At 35.0% G+C, this 23,504-nt stretch overlaps 1 protein-coding gene across 4 annotated transcripts in view; it reads left to right on the top strand.

Moving 5' to 3' along the window:
* Dnai4 (dynein axonemal intermediate chain 4) overlaps positions 1–23,504 on the top strand; it is a 51,783-nt gene that overhangs the window by 7,909 nt on the left and 20,370 nt on the right. For all 4 annotated transcript variants that reach the window (XR_007211634.1, XR_007211635.1, XM_048351526.1 and 1 more), the window contains exons 2-7: positions 1,685–1,859; positions 8,037–8,221; positions 9,913–10,025; positions 11,183–11,342; positions 15,560–15,699; positions 19,214–19,366. Coding sequence is in view for 2 of the 4 variants with exons in the window: in XM_048351526.1 (XP_048207483.1) it covers positions 1,685–1,859; positions 8,037–8,221; positions 9,913–10,025; positions 11,183–11,342; positions 15,560–15,699; positions 19,214–19,366 (926 nt within the window). In the remaining 2 variants the exon portion in view is untranslated. The remainder of the gene's footprint in view (positions 1–1,684; positions 1,860–8,036; positions 8,222–9,912; positions 10,026–11,182; positions 11,343–15,559; positions 15,700–19,213; positions 19,367–23,504) is intronic.

The following is a 23,504-nucleotide window of genomic DNA, read 5'->3' as shown; positions in this document are numbered from 1 at the left end:
AATTATGGAACAAATGAAAGTAGACAGTACTATGGAATTACCTATGCAAGTATTTAGCACATGATTAGCACACTTACCTATGAAGGTAATTCAGTGTAAGAATGCTTGGATAAAATGTAAGTCCCTGTCAATACCCAGCACCACAAAAAAAATATTATTGGCTAATATTTTAGGGAATTTTACTATAAGTGAAAGAAGAGGGGGAATAGGCAGATGACAAAGGGAAGATTTTTTAAGTTGAGAAGATAATCAGAACATAATTATATACTCACTTTGAAATAAGAGATAGGAGACCTGGAATTATTGATGGAGAGAGTTCAGAAAATCAGAGTATAGATTTAAAAAAAAAAAAAGTCTTGCTAATCACGATGCCTGCAATCCAAAGTACTCCAGAGTCTGAGGCAGGAGGATCTTTACTACAAGGCCAACCTAGAATTTGTATCAAGACCTTGCCTTAGATCTCCTCCTACATAGCCCATCCTCCATCACCAAAACTAATCTCATTTAAGAACCTTGACTGTTAAAGAAGAAAAAAGGTAAAGAATGAAATGACTTCATAGGAGGCATAAGAAGAATTTAAGGATAGTAGAGAAAATGTGCAGGATTTTTTTCCATGATATTGTTTCATTAGTGATTGTAGAGATAAAGTCCTTTAGAGACTAAAGAGGCGCAGACAGAGTAGGATACCCTGTGTTCAAATGGAATTCATTTGCTCATTTATTTTAACAAATTCTTTTTAGGGTGGTAGATTAGTCACTGTTCTGGGTACAAGGAACACAGCAATGGATGAGACAAACAACAAGCTGAGTTGTCAAGTAGTAAAGGTAGAGGCATGGCTCAGTGGTAAGAGTGGTTGTGTAGCAAGTGCCAGGCCCTGAGTAACAAATAAGTAGCTGTCAAGTAATGATATGTGCTACGAAGAAAAACAAAATGTAAAAACTGGGTTCATTATTGTCATCCTAAAATATTCTTGTCTAGCTTAGAAAATAAAAATATTGTTAAAATATTTTCTTTGGAAACATTTCCATTTTATAAGAGAAGATAATCATTTTATAGAAATCTACAATGTAGAGTAGTAGAATAAAGGTAGGTACTATCTTAAGGAGTTTACAGAGAAAAATTAAAAAGTTATCACAATTTTTCTGCCAAATATAAGTATTCTGATTTTAACTTTTCTTAAAATTATGTAATCTTTTCATACTGTAACGGTATTCTTGCTCAGATTTTATTATTTTGCTTTATTTGCTCTATACACTCATTTGTACTTACTGTGGGCTAATGACTTCCTAATTATATATAAATGAATTCATTTAATCCTCTAAATTCTGCGTTTTTAGTGTAAGAAAAATAAAGAAACTAAGACTGAGAGACAGGATATACTTTGGATTTTGCTGCTTCAAATCTTAATTCTAGTAGGATTGTTTCTCTTTAAGCTTATGTATTTTTGTTTGTTTGTTTGTTTTACATAAAATGATGTTAATAGGTCCCCTTGGGGTTGTGAAGAGAACAGTGATTTAATTCATATAGACTCTAGAACTATGCTTACACAAATTAAACTCTCAAGTAGCTGTTATTATTTTGTGTTATATTGTGTATGTTTCTAAGTAAAAGTATTCTTTAATCATTGATTAATTTTCTTCTCAGTCCTGGATCCTCTGTATTGTATTTTGTTTTTCTTGTGCAGTAATGTTCCACAGAAGTCTATTAGCTTTATTGGCCCAGTGAAAAAAGCTTCATCCAAAGGATATCCTGGTGCAAACATGAGCAAAACAGTTGCATCAAGAAACACGGGAACTGTACCTGAGACAAAAGTAGTAGACAAGGATAAACTGAGTGTTTCCAATTCTAAGACGATACAGGTAATATTCTTTAGAATTCTGCAATTATTCTAAAATATTTTAAAAATTTTGATTGGAATGTTAAATATAGAAAATAACACTTTTCAAAAATCACTTCTAATATTGAAATAATTTTTTTGTTTTTAACAGTTTTTATTTTGAGATAGAGTCTTGATAAATAGCCCAGGCTTCAAACTCTCTGTCTTCTTAACTCAGCCTCCTAAATGCTGGTATTAGAGGCATACAACCATCACATCTCGCTTGAAGTATTGACAGCCCCATATCAATCCTTATAACACAATGGCAGTTGTCTCCTGTAACACATTATTGAAAATAAGAATACTGAAGTGGTGCTTGATATGATGGCTCGTTCCTATAGTTCCATCACTTAGGAGGCTGAGGTAAGTGGATCACAAGTTCATGGCTAACCTTGGCTACATTGTGAGACTTTGTCTTAAAAAAAATAATATATTGGAGTGGGATATGATAGATCTATTCATGACCTTAGGAACAGTTGTTTATGGTATTAATTATACCTAATACGCTACTATCATCATTTACCCTTTACAGCAGTATACTTGAAAATGGAATAAAGTCAGTCAAAGTTCCTTATTTTATTTCACCAGAAAACTTGCAAATTGACTTTTAAAACTTTTAACAAATTACATATACTGGAAAATTCATATGTAATTTGAGTAGGCAATTCTTTTAGATGGGATATTAAAAGCCAGGTCTATAAAAGATAAATTTGGTAAATTGGACTTCACACAACTTCTGCTCTTTAATAGACCCTATTACCAGAATGAAACATATTCCAATATAAACTGTTAATCGCATAAACTTTACTTATATAAACAGTCTTAAAAGGTATTAAGACAACTTAATATTTAAAATAAGCAGAATACTTGAATATGCACCAGTGGATATACAGATGATAAATGGGCACATAAAAAGATGACCAGGGTCAGCCATTAGGGAAAGGCAAATGAAAACCAAGAAATCTGCTACAATCCTGGTAAAATGACTGAAACTTAAAAAAAGAAAACAATGGTGTCAACTTTGCGTTATGTGGATGAATTAACTCATACACTACTGCTACTAGTGGATATGAAAAATACAAATGAATTTGCAGATTATTTGTATGTTAAATGTTCATTGTTAAATGTTCATTATTTGTATGTTAAATGTCATTCTGCTTTATCGTTTCTATAGAACAAAAAATACATATTCTACAAAAGTTTATATAAGTATTATAATGTATTTGTAATAACCCCAAACTAAAAACAACCTTAATATAATTTAATAAATGCTGTGCATTACTATGTATATAATGTATATCCCTGTGTGTATGTATACTTATGTTTATGTGTCTGAAAGATTGATTGCTTTCTCTCTTCAACATAGTAATTAGAATCTTAGCCAGAGAAGTTCAGCAAGGAAAAGAAATCAAATTAAAAAGAATTAAAATGATCTATGTTTGTGGATCTCACTTCCCAATGGATAAACTTGAAAATCCTTAAAGATCACATATCTACAGAGAGAAAGAGAGAGAGAGAGAGAGAGAGAGAGCGATCACAAATAGAACTAATAAATGAATCCAGTAATTTACAGATAGAAAGTCAATACAAAAATCAATTGCATCTCTAACAATGAAAAATTCATGTGGTAGCACATGTCTATAATCTGCACACTAAGAAGGCTGAGGTAGGGAAATTCAGTATTCAGGACCAACCTAGACCACATAGTGACATCCTATCTCAAATCAAATAAAAAACTACACTAACAATAGCGTACAGAATAATATAATAACTAGGAAGAAACAAGCAGTGAAATATACACTGAAAACTACAGAGGGAGGAGGTAACAAACAGTACAAGAAATGTATCCAGTGCCTAACATATGAAACTGTAACCTCTCTGTACATCACTTTGACAATAAATAAGAAAAAGAAAATCAGCCAGAAGAAATCCTATGCTGAAAACAATGAGAAGACACATCAATAAATGGAAAGACACCTTTGTGGAGTGAAAAACTTCCATGATATCTTATTTATGTTTACTGATTTAAATAAACATGTAAATTCAAAGAGATTCTTATTAAAATTCCAATGAAGTTATCAGAAATAAGAAACTCTAAAATTCATGTAGGATATGAAGAAAAATTACAAATAGCAAAAGCAATCTCGAATAAGAACAAAAAAGTTGGAAGTCGCATACTTCCCATTTCAAAACTTACTACAACCTATAATAACCAGACAGATAAATATACAGATCCATGTAATAGAACTGGAGAGCCTAGTAATGAATGCTTCCATGTGGTCAAAATATTTTTGACAGAGAAGCCAAGAATGTATGAAGAAGAGACAGTCTTGTTACATGGTAGTGGAGACATCAATAACAAAAGAGATAGAGGAGCCCTCACAAAGGAGGGGATATTTGCAAGTGTATCTATAAGGGCTTCATGTCTAGAATAAATAGTTATGTATTAGTAACAAATAGAAGTTTAGAAATGAAGGAAGGAGGCTGGTGTAGTAGTTTATGACCATAATCCTAGCTCCTCAGGCTGATGAGTATTATTACAGTTCCCGAGTAACCCAGATATGAGACCTCAGTCATTAGCTGGAAACATGGTATATAATTGTTGTCTCACCCACAATGGGAAGTTTAAAATAGGACTGTGGTCCTGGAAGAAACACAGACTGTCTCAAAAACAAACAAAAACACAGCGCAACAAGGGCTAGAGGCATGTCTCAAGGGGTAGATTATCTGCCTAGAAATTAGGAAGACATAATTTAAAACCCCAATATCTCCATTAAAAAGGAAGGAGAGTGGAGAGAAAGAAAAAATGATAAAGGAAGAGAGGAAAGAGAAGAAAAAAACATTTTGAATCCCAAAACACCAATAAAGTAAAAGAAAACTCACAACATGGGGAAATATTTGTAGGTCATTAGAGGCATGAATCTGAAGTACAAGAGGACACTTATAATTCATTTATAAAGATATACAACCTAATTTAAAATTACATGTAGAATCTGAATACTAATTTCTCCTACAAAGATTGGTAGTGAAAAAGTATGAAAAGATGTTCAACATTTATTATCAGAGAAATGAAAATCACAATTATAACCACTGCAAACAGAGCCATATATAACAAGCTTTGGTTAGGGAAGATGTGAAGAAAATTAGGACCCTCAGGCATTGCTGATAGTGATGTAAGATGGTCTGGCCACTTCTTAAAACAGCTTGGGTTCCCTAAGAGGAACCATATGATTCAACAATTTCCTTCCTGAAAAAAAAATGTACACACACAAATAACAGGAGAAATTAAAATATTTTCCACATAGGGAGTTGTCACTGTTTCTGGCAGCCTTATTCATAGTATCCAAGGAGATGGAAACACCTGAAATGTCTACCCATGCTAAAATAACTAGACAAATTATATCCATATGATAGGATATTCATCCTATAATAAGCAAGAAAGCATTGGTGTATGTTACAAGACAATGACCTTTGTCATTCTATAAGTAAGGCAGCAAACCAATCAAAAAATACTTCATAGTGTTTGAATCTGCTCATCTAAATGTCCAGGATAGAGAATCTTTAGACATATGAAGGCTCTGGCTGGGAGATGAGATTGGAGTAAAAGGTCATAGTTAAAGGATACCAGGCTTTGTTTTTTTGTTTTTCTAAGCAACAAAGGGTTTTATACTCATTGTGATGGTATTATCTCACAACTATGAATATACCTAAATCAACTAAACCATTTGCTTTATTATTTTTAAAAGTGACTGCATATTATATGCAATTCCAATTTAAAATTTAGATAAAATGGAAGCTATTCTAGAAAATTATGAGTAGCTTGGAGAACTTTTCTTCAAAGTTAATATTTAACTAAGAGACATGCCAAACATACATGGATGAAAACAACATAAATCCTGGGGCTTTGGGCTCATGCCTATAATCTTAGCTTGTCAGGAGGCTGAAGTTCAGAGGACTGTGATTCGAAGCCAGTCTGGCAGAAAAAATTTTAAGATTCTATATCCAAAATAGCAAAAAGCTAGACTACAGATATAGTTCAAGTGGTAAAGCACCAACTGAGCAAGTTGTAGACCCTGTGTTTAAGTCAGTACCAGCAGGAAAACACACAGAGACACACACACGTGTGATAGGTATGCTACAAAATTTATTTTATGCAGATAGAGTCCTTGATATTAAAACATGCCTACAATATAGGGGGGGAAATCATTTGTTAATACACATGGTAAAGTTCTCAATACACTTGCAAATGAACTTTACTAATGAACAAAATCCATAATGCATCTTGAAGAAGTTGGAAAAATACAAATAAAAAAATTGGTTTAACATTTAAAAATTCAGTGATAATTCATCACATTAACAGCCTAAAGACAAAAATCATGTGACATATAAAGTATTCAAGTCATATTCACTCTTTTCTACCCTCTCTGTTGACCCCACTCCATTGGTACCTTCCTTCCTCCAACATAACCTCTTTTACTGTCCTGTGATTCCTTTTTTGCTAGCAAATATTGATTGTACAAAGGCATTTCACATTGGTAATTCACACAGAGCTAGGGATTTTTTTGAAATACTAGGGACTGAGCACAGGGCTTCAGGCTTGTGAGGCAAGAGCTCCACCACTTGAGTTCTGCCCACAGTTCTTTCACTTTTATGTTTTCTAAATTTAAAATAGAACTTCAAACCGTCATCTTCCTGTCTCCACCTCCTGAATATCTAGAACCACAGGTACATACTACTAGCTCGGATTTATTTATTTATTTATTATTGATTGACATTGGGTGTGTGTGTTTCTCTCTTAACTGTTGCTCTGGCTGGTCTTTAACCATGATCCTCGTTTCAACCTGCCAGGTAGCTGGCATCCGCAAGTATGTGCCAGCACCTCCAGTTTGAGATTGCTCTGCTTTGTTTTGTTGATAGTACTAGGGTTTAAACTCAGGGCCTCATAGTTGGTAGGTAAATACTCTACCCTATGAGCCATGTCTCCAGTCTTGGGATAGTATTTTTCTATTTTTTAATGATACATCTAAAGCAAAAGCCACAAAGTAAACTGTGATGATTTTTGACCAAATTAGGACTGAGCTTCTTATCATTAAATACACAAATAAAGAAAATTAAGCCACAGAATGAAAGAAGACATTTACAGTTTTATCAAATTGAAATGATTTATATTTAACAAACTACATTTTTGATAATGAAAGAAAATGGGCAAATCAATTGAATACTATTCAGTCATAATAAGGTTGAAATCTTTTCGTTTTAAACAACATGGATGAAACCAAAGTTACTATGTTACATGAAATAACCAGGCATAGAATTACAAGTACCACATGATCTTACTCATGTGGTATCTAAAAATATTAATCTCGGGGCTAGGAATATGGCCTAGTGGAAAGAGTGCTTGCCTCATATACATGAAGCCCTAGGTTTGATTCCTAAGCCCCACATATATAGAAAAGGCCAGAAGTGGTGCTGTGGCTCAAGTTGGCAGAGTGATATTCTTGAGCAAAAAAAAAAAAAAAGAGTAAATAAAAATATTAATCTCATAGAAGGATAGGTGATTACCAAGGTTGATGATGATGTAGGTATATCTTAGTGCAAAACATTACTCATACTGTGGTTATGCTAGTGTAAACAAACCTATGCTTCATGAGTTGTGTATAGTATCTAACAAATCAAATATCAGTGGCTTGCAAATGTCAGTGGCTTGCATATGTAGTATATTTATTTTTTAATGTTTGCTGGAAAAATATCCCATGTTATTCCAGCAGCAGGCTCATCTTGTGTTAACCCCATCTCTTGATTGCATTGAGCCTATCTCAAATGATTGACTTGTACTATCTAGGTTTGTAAATGTATACTGTATGATGTTCAAACAATAACAAAAATCACCCCACATTTCTCAGAATGTACCCCCATTGTTAAGCATTCATGACTGTATATTGCATATTGGGTAAACATGAATAAGAAAAAATTTTAATATATGTCTAGTTAAAACATTTGCTAAGCACAAAATTTAGTATCATTTCATCTTTTATATTTATCTTATTCTGGGGAAGACTATACTTACCTCTTTTCTACTCTACTTATTTCTGTGTTTAGAGTTTTGTTTAGAATCCCCATATTGTCAAGTAACCTCACTTTAGATAACCATTTTCTATAGGTATTTGATATGAATGGAGTTGATGTTACTCCCCGACCTCTTTACCATCCAGATCCACATAGTGTTACACCAAAGCCAAATAAACTATTGGGATCACAAGAAGGATCACTTGGATCAGAATTTATTAGTTCCTATAGTCTTTATCAGAACACAGTAAATCCTAGTATGTTAGGACAGCTTACCAGGTAAAGTATACTGTTCTGTAGTTCTTTTTATGCCCTGTATAGTCTTTCAGTTTAACTTGTGTATATGTGTGTGTATGCATATGTACATCAGATATCCTTAGTCTCCCATCTTCCATATATTAATGTAACATCTCTGTGTCCTCTTGTACTATGCTTAGATGTAGAGTTCCGCATTTTACAAGTTCTTGAACACTGGCTCTAAAGCATTTCTGTTATATAGAGATGTGTGTTTGTGTGCATGTGCATGTGTGTATGCATGTGTGCTAGTCCTGGGGCTTGAACTAAGGCCCTGGGGCATTAGTTCAGGGCCTGGGCACTCTCCCTATACTTTTTCTCTCAAGGTTAGCACTCTACCAGTGGAGCCACAGCTCCACTTCTAGCTGTTTTGGTGGTTAACTAGAGATAAGAATCTCATGGACTTCCCTGCAGGAGGTAATTCTGAGCCCAATTCCTTAGATCTCAGCCTTCTGAGTATTGAAGATTACAGGTGTGAGTCACCAGTGCCCAGAAACATACAGATTTTTATGTACAATTTTTTTTTGCCAGTCCTGGGACTTGAACTCAGAGCTGAGCACTGTCCCTGGCTTCTGTTTACTCAAGGCTAGGTACTCTAACATTTGAGCCACAGCATCACTTCTGGCTTTTTCTATATATGCGGTACTGAGGAATCAAACCCAGGGCTTCATGTCTATGAGGCAAGAACTCTACCACTAGGCCATATTTCCAGCCCTATGTACAATTTTCTGAGGAACTAAAAATTGAATCTAAAATTACAAACAATGGATTGCCAATTCCCATTAGATTTTTTTACATCAGTTTCTTCTGTTTTCCTTGCATTTTTAATGCTGTTTTTAATAGGAGGAGTGGCTTTCCCTCTCAACCCCCACCAATCCTCCTAATAAAAATCCAGGATTTTATTTCTCTGTTATTTTAGAATACAGTTCAGTTACATACTGGTCTAGAGCCTGCCTCCAAATTTTCATACAAAAGGCATAGGGTACCGAGTGAAACAAAGCTGTTTCAATAAATTTAACTCATGCCTTTGGTGGACAGGTGAGACCATAAATAGAAAATAAAAGCTATGTGGTATAATAGAGTCATGTTAAGTTTATACGTAAGATTATATTTTTAGATTCCATTGTTTTCTCTCTGAGTATATAGATGTGTTTCGTATTAAATCTTGAGAGTACTTTTTATTAATTGGACAAATCATGTATTTAAGATAAGATTTGGAAAATAGGAGAAACCAAGCCAAAAAACAATAAAACAAAGTAATAATACCCTGGAAGTAATCGAGCTTTGTAAAACTGAAGAAATAAAAAGATAAAAGATAAGAAAATGAGGGAAGGGATGAAAATGTGAATGTATGAATGTGTGTGTGTGTGTGTGTGTGTGTGTGTGTGTCACTAAATAAAGATGAAGAAGCTGAGAAGGAATGTAGGGTATAATTTAAATTTTATTACAAAATATATTTAGAGTATATTGAAGACTCCTAGCATAAATTTTGACATATATAACACTAATTTTTTATTTAAAAGACATTAAAAACCAACTCAATATTTTAAATGCAATTTATTTTGACTTATGTTGTTTGGATTTCTCTACCTAATCATACATTTAATTTATGTACGGTTTATATATAATGCCCATTTGGATGTTAGATACATGAATAATGTTATTCACTGTTAAAGATCAGTTTTGGGAAGCAGTACTGTTTCTAAATCGAGTATATCTACAACTGAATCGATCACTGAAGACCTAGAAGAACCGTCATATAGACGAGAAAGATTGACTAGTTTTACAGGTAATGAAAATATACTTTCTCTTTAATCTTGTTTTTTTTTCTTGTTTGCTATGTTAAAAGTTTCAGAACCAAATAAGCTTTTTTTTTTGAATACTGGGATTTGAACTCAGGGCCTCACCCTTGATTAGGCAAACTCTCTACCACTTGAGACATGCCCTCATACTGGTAGCTATGTTTCAATGAAGGTATTTTTCTTAGTGTATGGATCTTATTAAGATTGTCTACCTAAAGTGCATGTTCTTAAGACTTGTTTTCTTGAAACTACTCAGACTTTACCTATGATAACATCTCATAGATTTCTGCTTCACAACAATAGAAAACAATAGTGTTCAAGTTTGATGGTCTGTAATTCTAACACTCAAGAGGCAGAGACAAGAAGATCATGAGTTTGAAGTCAGCCTTGTGTACACAGTGAGACCCCATCTCAAAAAAAAAAAAACAACAAACAAACCAAAATGAAACGCAAGATCTTACCAAACCAAAACAGATTGAAACCCTCAAAAACACATTGACCTCTGACTACTATGCTCCATCATAGTTCTTTCTTACCTACACAATGAATCCCAAACTTATTTATCCTTGAAAGTCTATCTTCAGTAAAAATTTCCAAGGGCTTATATCTCTTATTACCTTAAAGTTTGGGGTAAATTCTTTTCAACATACTATATACATGTTCATTGAGCCCATTGTATTCTCATTTTATTTAGTCAATCAAAGCTTCTATTGGCAAGTCTTTCTAGCCTCTAGAAAAGATGATTAGAAATGGACCATATTCTAAATTGAAAGGAAAAAAAGGAATAAGGTTTCTATAGGCTTAACAAAGGGTTGTACGCTGCGTGCTGCAAATACACTGCATAGTACTGAGTAGTACCTGAGTTACCCACCCCACAATTCCTATTAATATAGGGTCGTTAGTCTGGGATGTCACTGGAGTTACAACTACTGGTATGAGATTAAGTTAAGACTGATTCCTACAGTCAACAGACTATTATGGACTATCAGATTCAGTTTGTTCAGAGAGTTAGAATAGACTATTACTCTCAATATGGCTGGTTACCTAACCATTTATGTCTCTGGCAATGCATTATGGAAGATAATGACTAGGAAGAAAAATACAAGTCACTGGTAAATAATTTTTATGAAATCATATATTTCAGAATTACGAGTTATGAGAGCAGCAGCACATGAAGCAATGATAACAAAAGAAGACCTAGAGAAGACAATAGACATAATACTCACTGAGACTGAGACACTGAAACTATTTGACCTGCCAACAGTTATGATCTCGGTAGAATCAGAAGAAGCTGAGAAAGTAATGTAGGTATAATTTAATTCTTGCTTCTTTAATTCACATGCTAAAGCAGGGGTCTCTATGAACGGTGCCTGGAGATTTCTGTATTTCTGTTGTGATGTAAGTGCTGTGTTAACTCAAATATAAAGTTATATAAATGTCCTGTGAAATTGGATTTTGCTAGAGAGAAAGCCCATAGCTTTATCATTTTTTAAATAATTGCAATAAATTTTGAAGAGGAAATGGGAGATAATGGACCATGGATACAAAGTTAAAATTAAACAGTAGGATTAGATTATGTGAAAGAGTGATTATAATTAATAATTATGTATTATATCCCCTAAACAGAGGATTTTGAATGGTTTCACCACAAAGAAATAATAAATGTTTGGCGTAAAAGAAAAGCTGTTTACTGTGACTTAATAAAAATTTTCACATGTTTCAGAACACCACATTATACAAAATAAATATGTCCAAACACTATTTGTCAACTAAAAATAAAACTTTAAAAAATAGATAAGCTTTTAAGCCAAAAAGATAAAATAAGACTCTCAATAAAGATTTTAACTATTTTATGCATGCCTAAATTATTTTTAAATTGAAAAGCAAGTCTGACATTTTATATTTGATTTTAAAAGGGGAATGCAAGGAAATAGACTTTATTAAAGCAGAATTACAAATTTTTCTCTTTATTAATTAATGTTAATAGATTATTAGTTCTCTGTTTTTAGGTGTAGAAAATTAAGAATTGTTATGCTATGTTTGGAGATTTAATATTAAATTTTTTTGGCAGTATTGGGTTTGAACTCAGGGCTTCATGCTTGCTAGGCAGGTACTCTACCACTTGAGCCATTACACCAGCCTTAAAAGTATAAATGTTGGAAAATGTAGTACAGTTAAGTTATGAAGTAAGGGAATATGGTTGGAAGGAGAACCTCACTGGAAGAATGCCTGCCTTACATGTGTGAAGGGGGTCTGCAGTAGTCTCCAGCACCACCAAAAAGGAAAGAAAGGGGAGGAAATAGATATAGGTAGCTGAACTAAAAGAGAAAGAGATGCAAGAATAAATGTTAGCATCAGTGTATTTATTTGGAGACCAATAGTAATGTGAGCTAAGTATTATTGTATTAATTAAGACTTGCAAAAGGAGCATAAAGGGAGTGTATCTTAGTAGCGAAGTGTACTCTTAGCATGCCAAGAGCCTGTGTTCAAACCCCAGCAACAAAAGAAAAACGAAGAGAAGGGCAATTCAATCATCTCAGTTTTATATTAATACACTCTTCTTGCTACTTTCATAAACAAATACTTATCTTTAGAGGAATAAAAGAGAGCACACATTTTTTAGATTTTTTTTTTTGTCAGTCCCGGGGCTTGGGACTCAGGGACTCAGGGTCTGAGCACTGCCCCTGGCTTCTTGTTTTTTTTTTTTGTTGTTGTTGTTTTTTGCTCAAGGCTAGCACTCTTATCACTTGAGCCACAGCTCCACTTCTGGCTTTTTCTGTTTATGTGGTGCTGAGGAATCAAATCCAGGGCTTCATGCATACTAGGCAAGCACTCTACCACTAAGCCATACTCCCAGCCCCTACTTTTTAGATTCTTAAGATTCTCTTTGATTGAATTTGATAAACATACCAAATCAATAAAGAAATAAGTCATTATGAATAAGAATAAAAAGAAATAACAAACCATAGTGGATTTTAGTATCAGACATAGAATATGAAATATATATGAAATGTTTAAGAATGGAAACATAATTAACATGAAGAAATGGCTAAACAATGGCTCATGCCTGTAATCCCAGCTGTGCAGAAGGTAGAGATTGGGAAGGTCAAAGTTTGATGCCAGTCCAGGCAAAATTAGCAAGATCCCATCTCACTCAACAAGCCAGGCATGGTAATATATGCCTGTGATTCCAACTACACTGGAGGCATGGTAGGAGGATTGTGGTCTAAGAGCAGCTGGGGCAAAAATGTGAGACCCTACTTGAAAAATTACTAAAGCAAGCAAAAAGACTTAAGTGTGCAGATAAGCCTGTCTGGCAAGCATAAGGCCTTGACTTCAAGCCCCAGCATTGCCCACAATAACAAACATTATACTATCAAAATGATGAAAAGAACTTCAAAGCATATCTATACATTGTTACAAATAAAAAGCAAACATTGGCTTATATATTAGACCTAATGACTACAGAGTTAATTAGAAAACAGATCTGGATACATTAAACAAAGCTTAAAGAAAAATGCCTTATCAATTATGAAACAAAAATTTAAAAAGATGTTTACAATAGAATAGTGGTCTAACATATCCAACCAGAATTTCATAAGGACATAATACAAAGAGTAGAGATGGGGTATTTTTAAAAATGCTAGGGTAAGAACTTTCCCAAACTATTGACATTACTATACAGAAATAAAAATAAAAAGAAATCCACAGAAAGAAAATGTCTTCATGGCATAGTGTCAGCATTCCAGAACAATAAAAATACAAACAGAAAATTTTGAAAAATATGGGAAAAATATATACAACCTTCAGAAACCAAACTGAGAGCATTATTTATTAGAGCTGAAGATCACTTCATAATGGAAGACATAATAATTTTTTTTTTTTTTTTTTTTTGCCAGTCCTGGGCCTTGGACTCAGGGCCTGAGCACTGTCCCTGGCTTCTACCCGCTCAAGGCTAGCACTCTGCCACTTGAGCCACAGTGCCGCTTCTGGCCGTTTTCTGTATATGTGGTGCTGGGGAATCGAACCTAGGGCCTCGTGTATCCGAGGCAGGCACTCTTGCCACTAGGCTATATCCCCAGCCCCAAGACATAATAATTTTAAGTTTATCTTGCTTAACTATTTATTTATGAGTCAACCAGTATACATCTTTATGCATACAATAGCTTTGGAAAAAAGGTTACTAGAAATTTACTTTAGAGTTTGGGGGTTGGGGAAGACAGAGAGAGTGGGAGAAAAAAGGAGAGAGGAGGTAACAGTTTTGTTTGTTTGTTTTTGGCCAGTCGTGGGGCTTGGACTCAGGGCCTGAGCACTGTCCCTGGCTTCTTTTTGCTCAAGGCTACCACTCTACCACTGGAACCACAGCGCCACTTCTGGCCATTTTCTACATATGTGGTGCTGAGGAAACGAACCCAGGGCTTCATGTATGGGAGGAAAGCACTCTTGCCACTAGGCCATATTCCCAGCCCTAGGAGGTAACAGTTTTACAAGACATGTACTCATTTCCTTATGTATGAAACTAATCAATCTGTACTTTACCTTGACAATAAAATTAAAGAAAGTAAATAAATAAATAATAGTGATATACATACCTCAGCAATCAACAACTACAGATTACTTTCAAATATGCACAGAACATTTATAGAAATCAAGCATAAGGCTATGAAATGGGATCTCAAAAATTTCAAAGAAGTAGAATCATACAAACTAAATTCTGTGACCACAGTGCAATGAAATTAATTAACAATAATACATAGCTCTACTAAAACACACATTTGCACACACATTGTGAAGTTAGAAGACATTTCTAAGTTTCTCATAGATCAAAGAAGTTAAAATGCAAATTTGAAGAATACTCAGAGCTAACCAATTATATATACTTATGGGATGCTGCAAGAAAGAATTTATAACTTCAAATGTTTGTGTCAAACTTTATAAAACTTCTGTGAACACAGTGTTAGCTTATCAGGTGGAACCTGAAATGTTAGACATATGGGGAGACACAAGAGAAGGCCATCCTTTGGTAATAGCACAATCTTTTTCTCTGGATTATAACACACATACACACACACACACACACACACACACACACACACACACACACACACACCCCTCTTGGACTGGGAATGTGGCTTAGCAGTAGAGCTTGCCTAGCATGCTCAAAGCCCTGGGTTCGGTTCCTCAGCAGCACAGAAACAGAAAATGCCAGAAGTGGCACTGTGGCTCAAGAGGTACAGGGTGCTAGCCTTGACCAAAAAGAAGCCAGGACAGTGCTCAGGCCCTGAGTCTTAAGCTTCAAACAAACAAAAAACTATTAGCTTCACCTTTTGGTACAATTCGTATGAATGAAAATAACTTCAAGTGTAATATAAAGAGATGATATATGGGCTGAGGCACAGCTCAAGTGATAGAGAACTTTCCTAGTAATTGATAGGGCTCTGAGTTCAGGTCCCAATATCATTTAAATGTGTGTGTTAGTAATTAGTTTTTTAATGAACTGGTTATATTTTATCTTTTATAGCAAGAGAAATAGGGATTATGAAGACCTTTGTAAAAACAGAGTAGGCAATGACTTATATGTTGAAAGGATGATGCAGACATTTAATGGATCACCAAAGAATAAAGATGTTCAGTGTGATAAAATCATAATGGAAGAAAAAGGTAATGTATTTTATTTCCCTTGATAAACTATTATTATTACTATTATTATTACTTTGCCAATCCTGGGGCTTGAATGCAGAGACTGGGTACTGTTCCAGTGCTTCTTTTTCTCAAAGCTAGCTCTCTACCATTTGAGCCACAGTTCCATTTCCAGCTTTCTCTGAATACTTTATTGGAGATAAGAATCTCATGGACTTTCCTGTCCTGGCTAGCTTCAAAACTGATCTTCAGATCTCAGCCTCCTGAGTAGCTAGGATGTATTGGTGTGAGCCATCAGCATCCTGCAAACTATTATGTTTTAATATGTGTTCATTCAAACTGTTAATCATTGAACAAATACTGAAGTACATAAAACAAAAATTGAAATCATTTGGTCAAATAGAAATAATAGTTGTAAACTGTGATGTATAGTTTGCAAGATGTGAAAAATTAGTTAATATGTAATAAAGATGCAGCTCATGTGAATAACATGATTATCAAATAAATTAAAGCACAGTGTCTTCTGGACTTTTTTCTTAGTACTGCTCATGTGTACAAAGGGTGCATGTCTGAACCTCACTCCTCTAGAAGAGGTCTGTTTGCCTAGCTGTGCTAGTTTCTACTAGTTGTAGTATGTGAGATGCTAGTTGGCAATTCTTTATTATTTTCTGAAGGAAAAAAATAGTAAATCTATTTACCTGTGCATTTAAAATTACACTTTTTAATTAGCCCTACCACAAATATAGGTAATATTTTGATCTTCATTTTTCTGATTCCTGTATCTATTTTTCAGTGTCATCCCCAAGTCAGGAATGTTTTCGCTGAGATATATAAAACCTTACTATTTACTTAGTACCTAAATTATTTAGTGTAACTGTCTTTGTTTAATTTTTTTTTTAATTGGAGGAAGAGGTGGAGTTGGGAGGGATGGGGGAGAATAATAAAAAGTGTGACATTAAGATTCACTGTAGCTGTTTGCCAGTGGTGCATGTCTATAATGCTAACTACTCAGGAGGTTGAGATCTGAGAATTGTGGTTCAAAGCTATCCCGGGCAGGAAAGTCCCCGAGTCTCCTGTCTCCAATTTACCACCAGAAAATAAGAAATAGAGATGTTAAGTGTTTTCCTAGAGCTCCCAAGCCCTGATTTCAAGCCCCACACTGACCAAAAAAATTGTATTCTTGTAATACTTGATACTTAGTTGAATGGCAACTCCTTTGCACAACTACTTAAAGATTAAAAAGTGTAGTAAGAAAAAGCCTAAAATTTCTGCAGGGCAAAGGACATAGCTTGAAAGATAAACAGAAAGCCCACAGATTGGGAAAAGATCTTTACTGGCCACACAGCAAACAAAGGCCTCATATCTAAAATATATGCAGAACTAAAAAAATTACCTTCCTCCAAAACAAAACCGCAAAGAACCAACAGCCCCCTCAACAAGTGGGCTAAAAACTTAAAAAGAGACTTCTCTGATGAGGAAATGAGAATGGCCAAGAGACATATGAAAATGTGCTCTACATCCCTGGCCATAAAAGAAATGTAAATCAAAACAACATTGAGGTTCCACCTCACCCCAGTAAGAATGTCCTTTATCAAGAAAACTAACAATAACACATGTTGGAGGGGATGTGGCCAAAAGGGAACCCTACTTTATTGTTGGTGGGAATGTCAACTGGTTCAGCCACTCTGGCAAGCAGTATGGAGATTCCTCAGGAGGCTAAACACAGAGCTCCCCTATGACCCAGCAGCCCCACTTTTGGGCATCTACCCAAAAGACCACAAACAAGAACACAGTAAAGCACCAGCACAACAATGTTAATTGCAGCACAATTTGTCATTGCTAAAATATGGAACCAACCCAGATGCCCCTCAGTAGACGAATGGATCAGGAAAATGTATATTCCATATACACAATGGAATTTTATGCCCTTATCAGAAAGAATGACATTGCCCCATTTGTAAGGAAATGGAAGGACTTGGAAAAAATTATACTAAGTGAAGTGAGCCAGACCCAAAGAAACATGGACTCTATGGTTTCCCTCATAGGGAATAATTAGCACAGGTTTTGGCTAGTCACAGCAGAGGATCACAAGAGGCAACTAGCTATGCCCCTATGAATGCATAAGATGATGCTAAGTGAAATGAACTCCATGTTATGGAAACGAGTGTTATATCACTGTTGTACTTTCAACATGCCATGTGAAACTGTAGCTTCTTTTGTTGATGATCCTTTTGTATCTCCTTCCTGTGGTTGTACCCATACTTTCACTATATCTCATCTGAGTACATTGGATACTGTATATACTGGTATTAGAACTAGGGAAGTGAAAGGGAATATCAAAATCAAGAGACAAAGGATAAAATGACAAACGACTCCAAAAGCAATACTTGCAAAACCATTTGGTGTAAAACAACTGAACAGCTCACAGGGGGAGGGGGTAAGGGGAGGGGGAAGGGGAGAATGAGGGAGGAGGTAACCAACAGTACAAGAAATGTACCCAAGGCCTAACATATGAAACTGTAACCTCTCTGTACACCACTTTGACAATAAATAAGTGTAAAAAAAATAAAATACAAAAAAAGAAAAAGCCTAAAGTGAAAAATAAGATCCTACCAAAAAAAAGTATAGTTACCATTGATTTAGTGGTTACTATGCTCCACAATCTACAACTAAAAGTTTCTGTTAATGTTCTATGTAGTGACAGAGATATACAAGGAACTGTAAGGTACTCCCATAACTAATGTCTACAAAAATTCAGACTACTGGGAGTGCTGGTGGTTTATGCCTATAACCCTAGCTACTGAGATTTGAGGATGGCAGTTCAAAGCTAGCATGAGCAGGAAAGTCCTTGAGACTCCAATAAACTACTCAGAAAAAGCTGGAAGTGGTGCTGTTGCTCAAGTGGTAGAGCACTATCCTTGAGTAAAAGAAGCGCAGGCCCAGGACTGTCACACACACATCCATAAAATTTAGATAGTAATTGCTAGATTATCTCTATTTTAGAGAAACTAGGGTTCAAAGAGACATGAAATACACAGGACAAAGCTCTTGAGAGGAAAAAGATCTCAGCAGATACTGGCCCCCCAGGCAACCTGACTGTAGAGTACACACTGAAATTTATTAAAGTATTTTCAAAACCAAAACAATCTTCATGAACTATATCCTACTAACAGAACAGTATATAATACATATGAATATATGTAGTGTAAGAAAATAATTCATTCCATATGCTTATCAGGCAGGATAGAAAACAGAACATTCCTAATTGCTAATCGCCTCCTGGTCACTTTATTACCAACATGCATTTCTTCTGGACTTGTCTTAGACTCAGAGATTCTGGGGAAGAAAGGAATAATTTGAAATACTATTTTCTAGTACTAGTTAAACTTTCTTAAATAGTTAAGTAGTTAAACTTTCTTAACTATACAATTGGGAAATAATCATTATTTATGACCATTTTGAAGATAATATTAGGGTATGTAATTCTGAGATTTTATTTTATTTAATTTAAAAATATTATTTTTTGTCTATTTAGGTGTAATGGCGACTACCTGGGATTTATATGATTCTTACAATGCTCTGGAACTTTCTTTATCAGCCAAACCATCCGTAATGGAAGTAGGTAGTAAAGCAAGTATACTTCCTAGAGATAGAGAACAAAGATTTCTAGGAAGTGCAACAGACAAAAGTAAGATTTCACTTATTTCAGTTTTTTTCAATGCTGTGTTCACATGACATTTTAAATTCTTCTTAATGAAATAATAAAACTTCAATGTTTACTCAGAAATAGTGCTGTTACTCTTTCACGTTGTCTTGGACTTTACTGAAAATTTAATTTGTTCTTGGATAATTATCAAGAATTTGTGAGTCTTTAGTGTTGTTTTATTTGTTCTTAAAATTGTAAATTCTATTACTGTATTTCCTCTGTAATTTTTTTTCTGTGCTGATACTGAGACTTGAACTCAGGGCCAGAGCACTCTCCCTAAACTATGGTTTTGCTAAAGGCTCATGATCTATCACTTGATCTATATATTCACTTCTGACTTTTTGCTAGACTTTTCTGCCCAAGCTGGTTTCAATCTTCACCTCTCAGCCTTCAGAGTAGCTAGGATTACAGACATGAATAATTGAGTCCCATATTGCCTCTTTTAGATATTTTACAAGAAAAGAAAATATATCAGCACTATTATTACCACAGAAAATGGAGATTTATTAGCAACAGTGACACCTAACTTGGGGCAGTTTTACTTCCCTATGGGAGGTTTGGCAATGTCTGGATATTTTTTTGGTTATCATAACTATAAGGGTATATTATTAAAAGCGAGGATAGTCTTAAAAAAATTAATACTGGAATGCTGAATCTAAAATGTGGATATGTGACCATCTCAGGTATTTGGGAGGTAGGGATAGGAGTCTCATGGTTTGAATCTTTCCCAAAAAAGTTAACTGGGTATGGTGATGTGTGCCAGTAATCCCAGTTTATGTGAGAGGTTCACATGGAGGACTAGAGTCTGAGGCTGGCCTTGCCAAAAGTGCAAGATCTTATCTGAAAAACAAGTGAAAGCAGAAAGGACTAGATATGTGAGTCGAGAAGCAGAACACTTTTCTACCAAGTGTAAGGTTCTAAATCAAATCCTAGTACTGAGTAAGGTAAATTTAAATCCTTTATCAGATGTATATTTTGTTGTAATTTTCTTCCAGTTCAAGGTTTATGTTTTATTTTTAAGGGTCACAAGAGGTTTAAAACTTAAGTACAATTTATTAATTTCTTTCAGGTTTATGATTTTGATGCCTTTATCTAAAAACTTACGTTCATTTTTCTCCTATGTTGTCTTCTTTTTTTCTATTTTTCCCTTAGGTGCAAAGTTCATTTCACTTAGTTTCATGAAAAGTGTAAGCTTTATGTCTAGAGTCAAATTATTTCTGCCTATGGATGTCTCTATTACATACCCTGCAGTATACTGTAATGAAATACCTGAGGTGGATAATTTATAAAGAGAAAAGGTTTATTTTGGCTCACACTTTGGAGGTTCTAGTCTAAGACTGAGGGTGCATTGTTTTGTGGCTCAGGAAAGGATAAGATATCATGGCAGGAGCATGTGGCAAATCAACAACTTTATGAGCCAGAAAATAAAAGAGAGCAACTGCACAGTCTACAGCCCCCAAATTCTCTTTATGACATATCCTTTTTTTTTGTTTGTTTTGTTTTGTTTTGCCAGTCTTGGGGCTTGAACTCAGGGTCTGAGTACTGTCCCTGCCTTCTTTATGCTCAAGGCTAGCACTCTAGCACTTTAGCCATAGTACAACTTCCAGCTTTCTCTGTATATGTGGTGCTGAGGAAACAAACCCAGGGCTTCATTTACGCTAGGAAACCACTCTCCCACTAGGCCACATTCCCAGCTCCTATGACACATCCTTTATGACCTAAGAACCTCCCATTAGACCAAGTTCATGATGGTTCACAGCATTTCTCAATACTATCCTCCTGGGGACCAAACCTTATTTAGCACCCTGACCTCTAGGGGGTGCTCATCCAAACCATAGCAATGTCCACTTGTCCAATTGTTCCCAGCACCACTTACTGAAAACACTAACTGTACTATAATAAATACCCTTGCTCCTTTGTCAAATATCAGCTGGTCAAATATCATTGTGGTTTATTTCTGGACTCTATTGTATTGATCAATTTGTCTATTGGTTTAGCAGTACTGCATGCCTTGATTAACAGTACTGCTTTACAGTACTTCTCAAAATCAATTACTGACAGTCATCTGTCTGTTTTTTGTTTGTTTTAGACATGGTTTCACTGTATAGCCTGATGTGGCCTCAAACCTCCTTCCCCTCCCTCCTGAGTGCTGAATGTGCCACTACATCTGGCTTGCCTTCTGAATGCAGTAGTTGATTGGAAGCATTATTGTGTGAATTTCTTTGAACTTATCATTTTTGAGATTCATTCAGTTTATATCTATTTTTATTTATTAATTTAGCCAAATTTGAGTGTTTTTAGTTCTCCGTGTGTGTGTGTGTGTCTGTGTGTGTGTGTGTGTGTGTGTGTGTGTGTGTGTGTGTGCTGGTCCTAGGGCTTGAACTCAGGGCCTGGGAACTGTCCCTGAGCTGTTTTTGCGCAACACTAGTGCTTTACTACTTGATCCACAGCTCCACTTCCTGCTATATTTCAATTAGAAATAAGAGTCTAATGGACTTTTCTACCTGGGCTAGCTTTGAACTTTAATCCTCAGATCTTAGCTTCTTGAGTAGCTAGGATTACAGGTGTCAGTTATTGGTGCCTGACATAGTTCTTCATGGTTTTCTTTTTTTAGTCACACCCGAGATACTAATGACATACATGTGTGATCTTTTATTGTTGTCTTACTAGTTTCTGAGGCTCTGTTCATTCTGTTCAGATTATATTCTATTTGATTCAAACACTGTTATATTGTACCCAATGTATAAATGTGAAAATGGAGCTAGGTAAATTGAGGAGATGCATAGGGCTGGGAGAAATGGGGGAGAATGATGGGAGGGGTGACACTAATCAAGGTGCATTTTACTCACAAACTGACATGTTGAATTGAAACCTTTTGTACAACTCCTTAATGATAATTAATTTTTAAAAAGATTGCTATACTGTTCTTTATTCAAGTTCACTAATTATTTTCATCTATCAATTCCATTCTACTGTCAAACCAACTGATATTTAACTTTTTTGGTTATATTTTCCAGTTCGACACTTTCCATTTGTATCTCTTTTTTCACTTCTAAAATACTGTTTTCTTTTCCTTAAGGTTTTTTTTTTTTACTATTATTGTTTGGTTTGTGACACAGTTTGACTACATAGCTCAGACTGGACTTGAACTATCTCTGTAGCCTAACTTGAAACTTGAAATTCTCTGTCCTCATACTTTCCAGGCTTGGGATGTGTACAGATCTTGAGGATTCCTATCCTTATCCTTACTTGCAAAATTCAAATGAAATTTAGCATTGTGGCATACACCTATAATCCCAGCATTTGAGAGGCCTAACAAGGGAAGGATATCAAGGCCAGTCTGGACTGCACAGTGAAACCCAATTGGGGAAATTGTTGTGGACAATCTATTTGAATTTTCAACCTTCCTACCTCTGTTTTCTGAGTGCTGAGATCACTGGCATGTGCCACTACACCAGGGAGTAATTTTATACATTTTAAATATTTTAAGGCACTGTAATTTGTCAGAGCAGCAACAAAACGAATACAGTACTGTAGTATTGCCATAATGTAATCCTCAGGTGAGACCTTTTTGTTGAAGGCTGAAAGTAAATAAGAAAGCATGATATTGTTTAAATGAATCCACTAAAGTTCATCTATTGGAAATTTAAACCTTGAATTCATATATTGATGGTATGTAGAAGCAGGCCTTGGAGAGACAACTAGGAGTTTTTTTGTGGGGGGTGGTCATGGAGGTAGCTGCCCCCCTATAATGAGATGAGTGGTTTCATAAGAGGTCATAATGTTTGTCATGGCCTGGCATAGTAAGAAGGTACTACCAGCTGCAGACTTAGGCATGGAATGTCTCAGCCTTTATTTAATATTTATGTTAACTATAATTAATTATGTTAACTATATTAATTATATCAACTATAATTAATTATAATTTGATATTTATATTAATATTTTCCTCTTCATAAATTATCCAGTCTGTAGTTTTCTGATATAGCAAGAGAAAATGAATTAATACAGGTAAAGTACCTCATAAAATTTTCATTGCTCATCTTCTGAAAAACTACATATTGATGGGTTAAAATTCCAAAATGAGTTAACATGTGTTTATCTTAAATTTTGTGTGTAC

The sequence above is a fragment of the Perognathus longimembris genome, chromosome 7 (genome assembly GCF_023159225.1).
Source record: "Perognathus longimembris pacificus isolate PPM17 chromosome 7, ASM2315922v1, whole genome shotgun sequence".
Classification (NCBI taxonomy): Eukaryota; Metazoa; Chordata; class Mammalia; order Rodentia; family Heteromyidae; genus Perognathus; species Perognathus longimembris.
The sequence above is the reverse complement of the archived record's forward strand: the minus strand, read 5'-3'. Positions and strand labels throughout refer to the sequence as shown.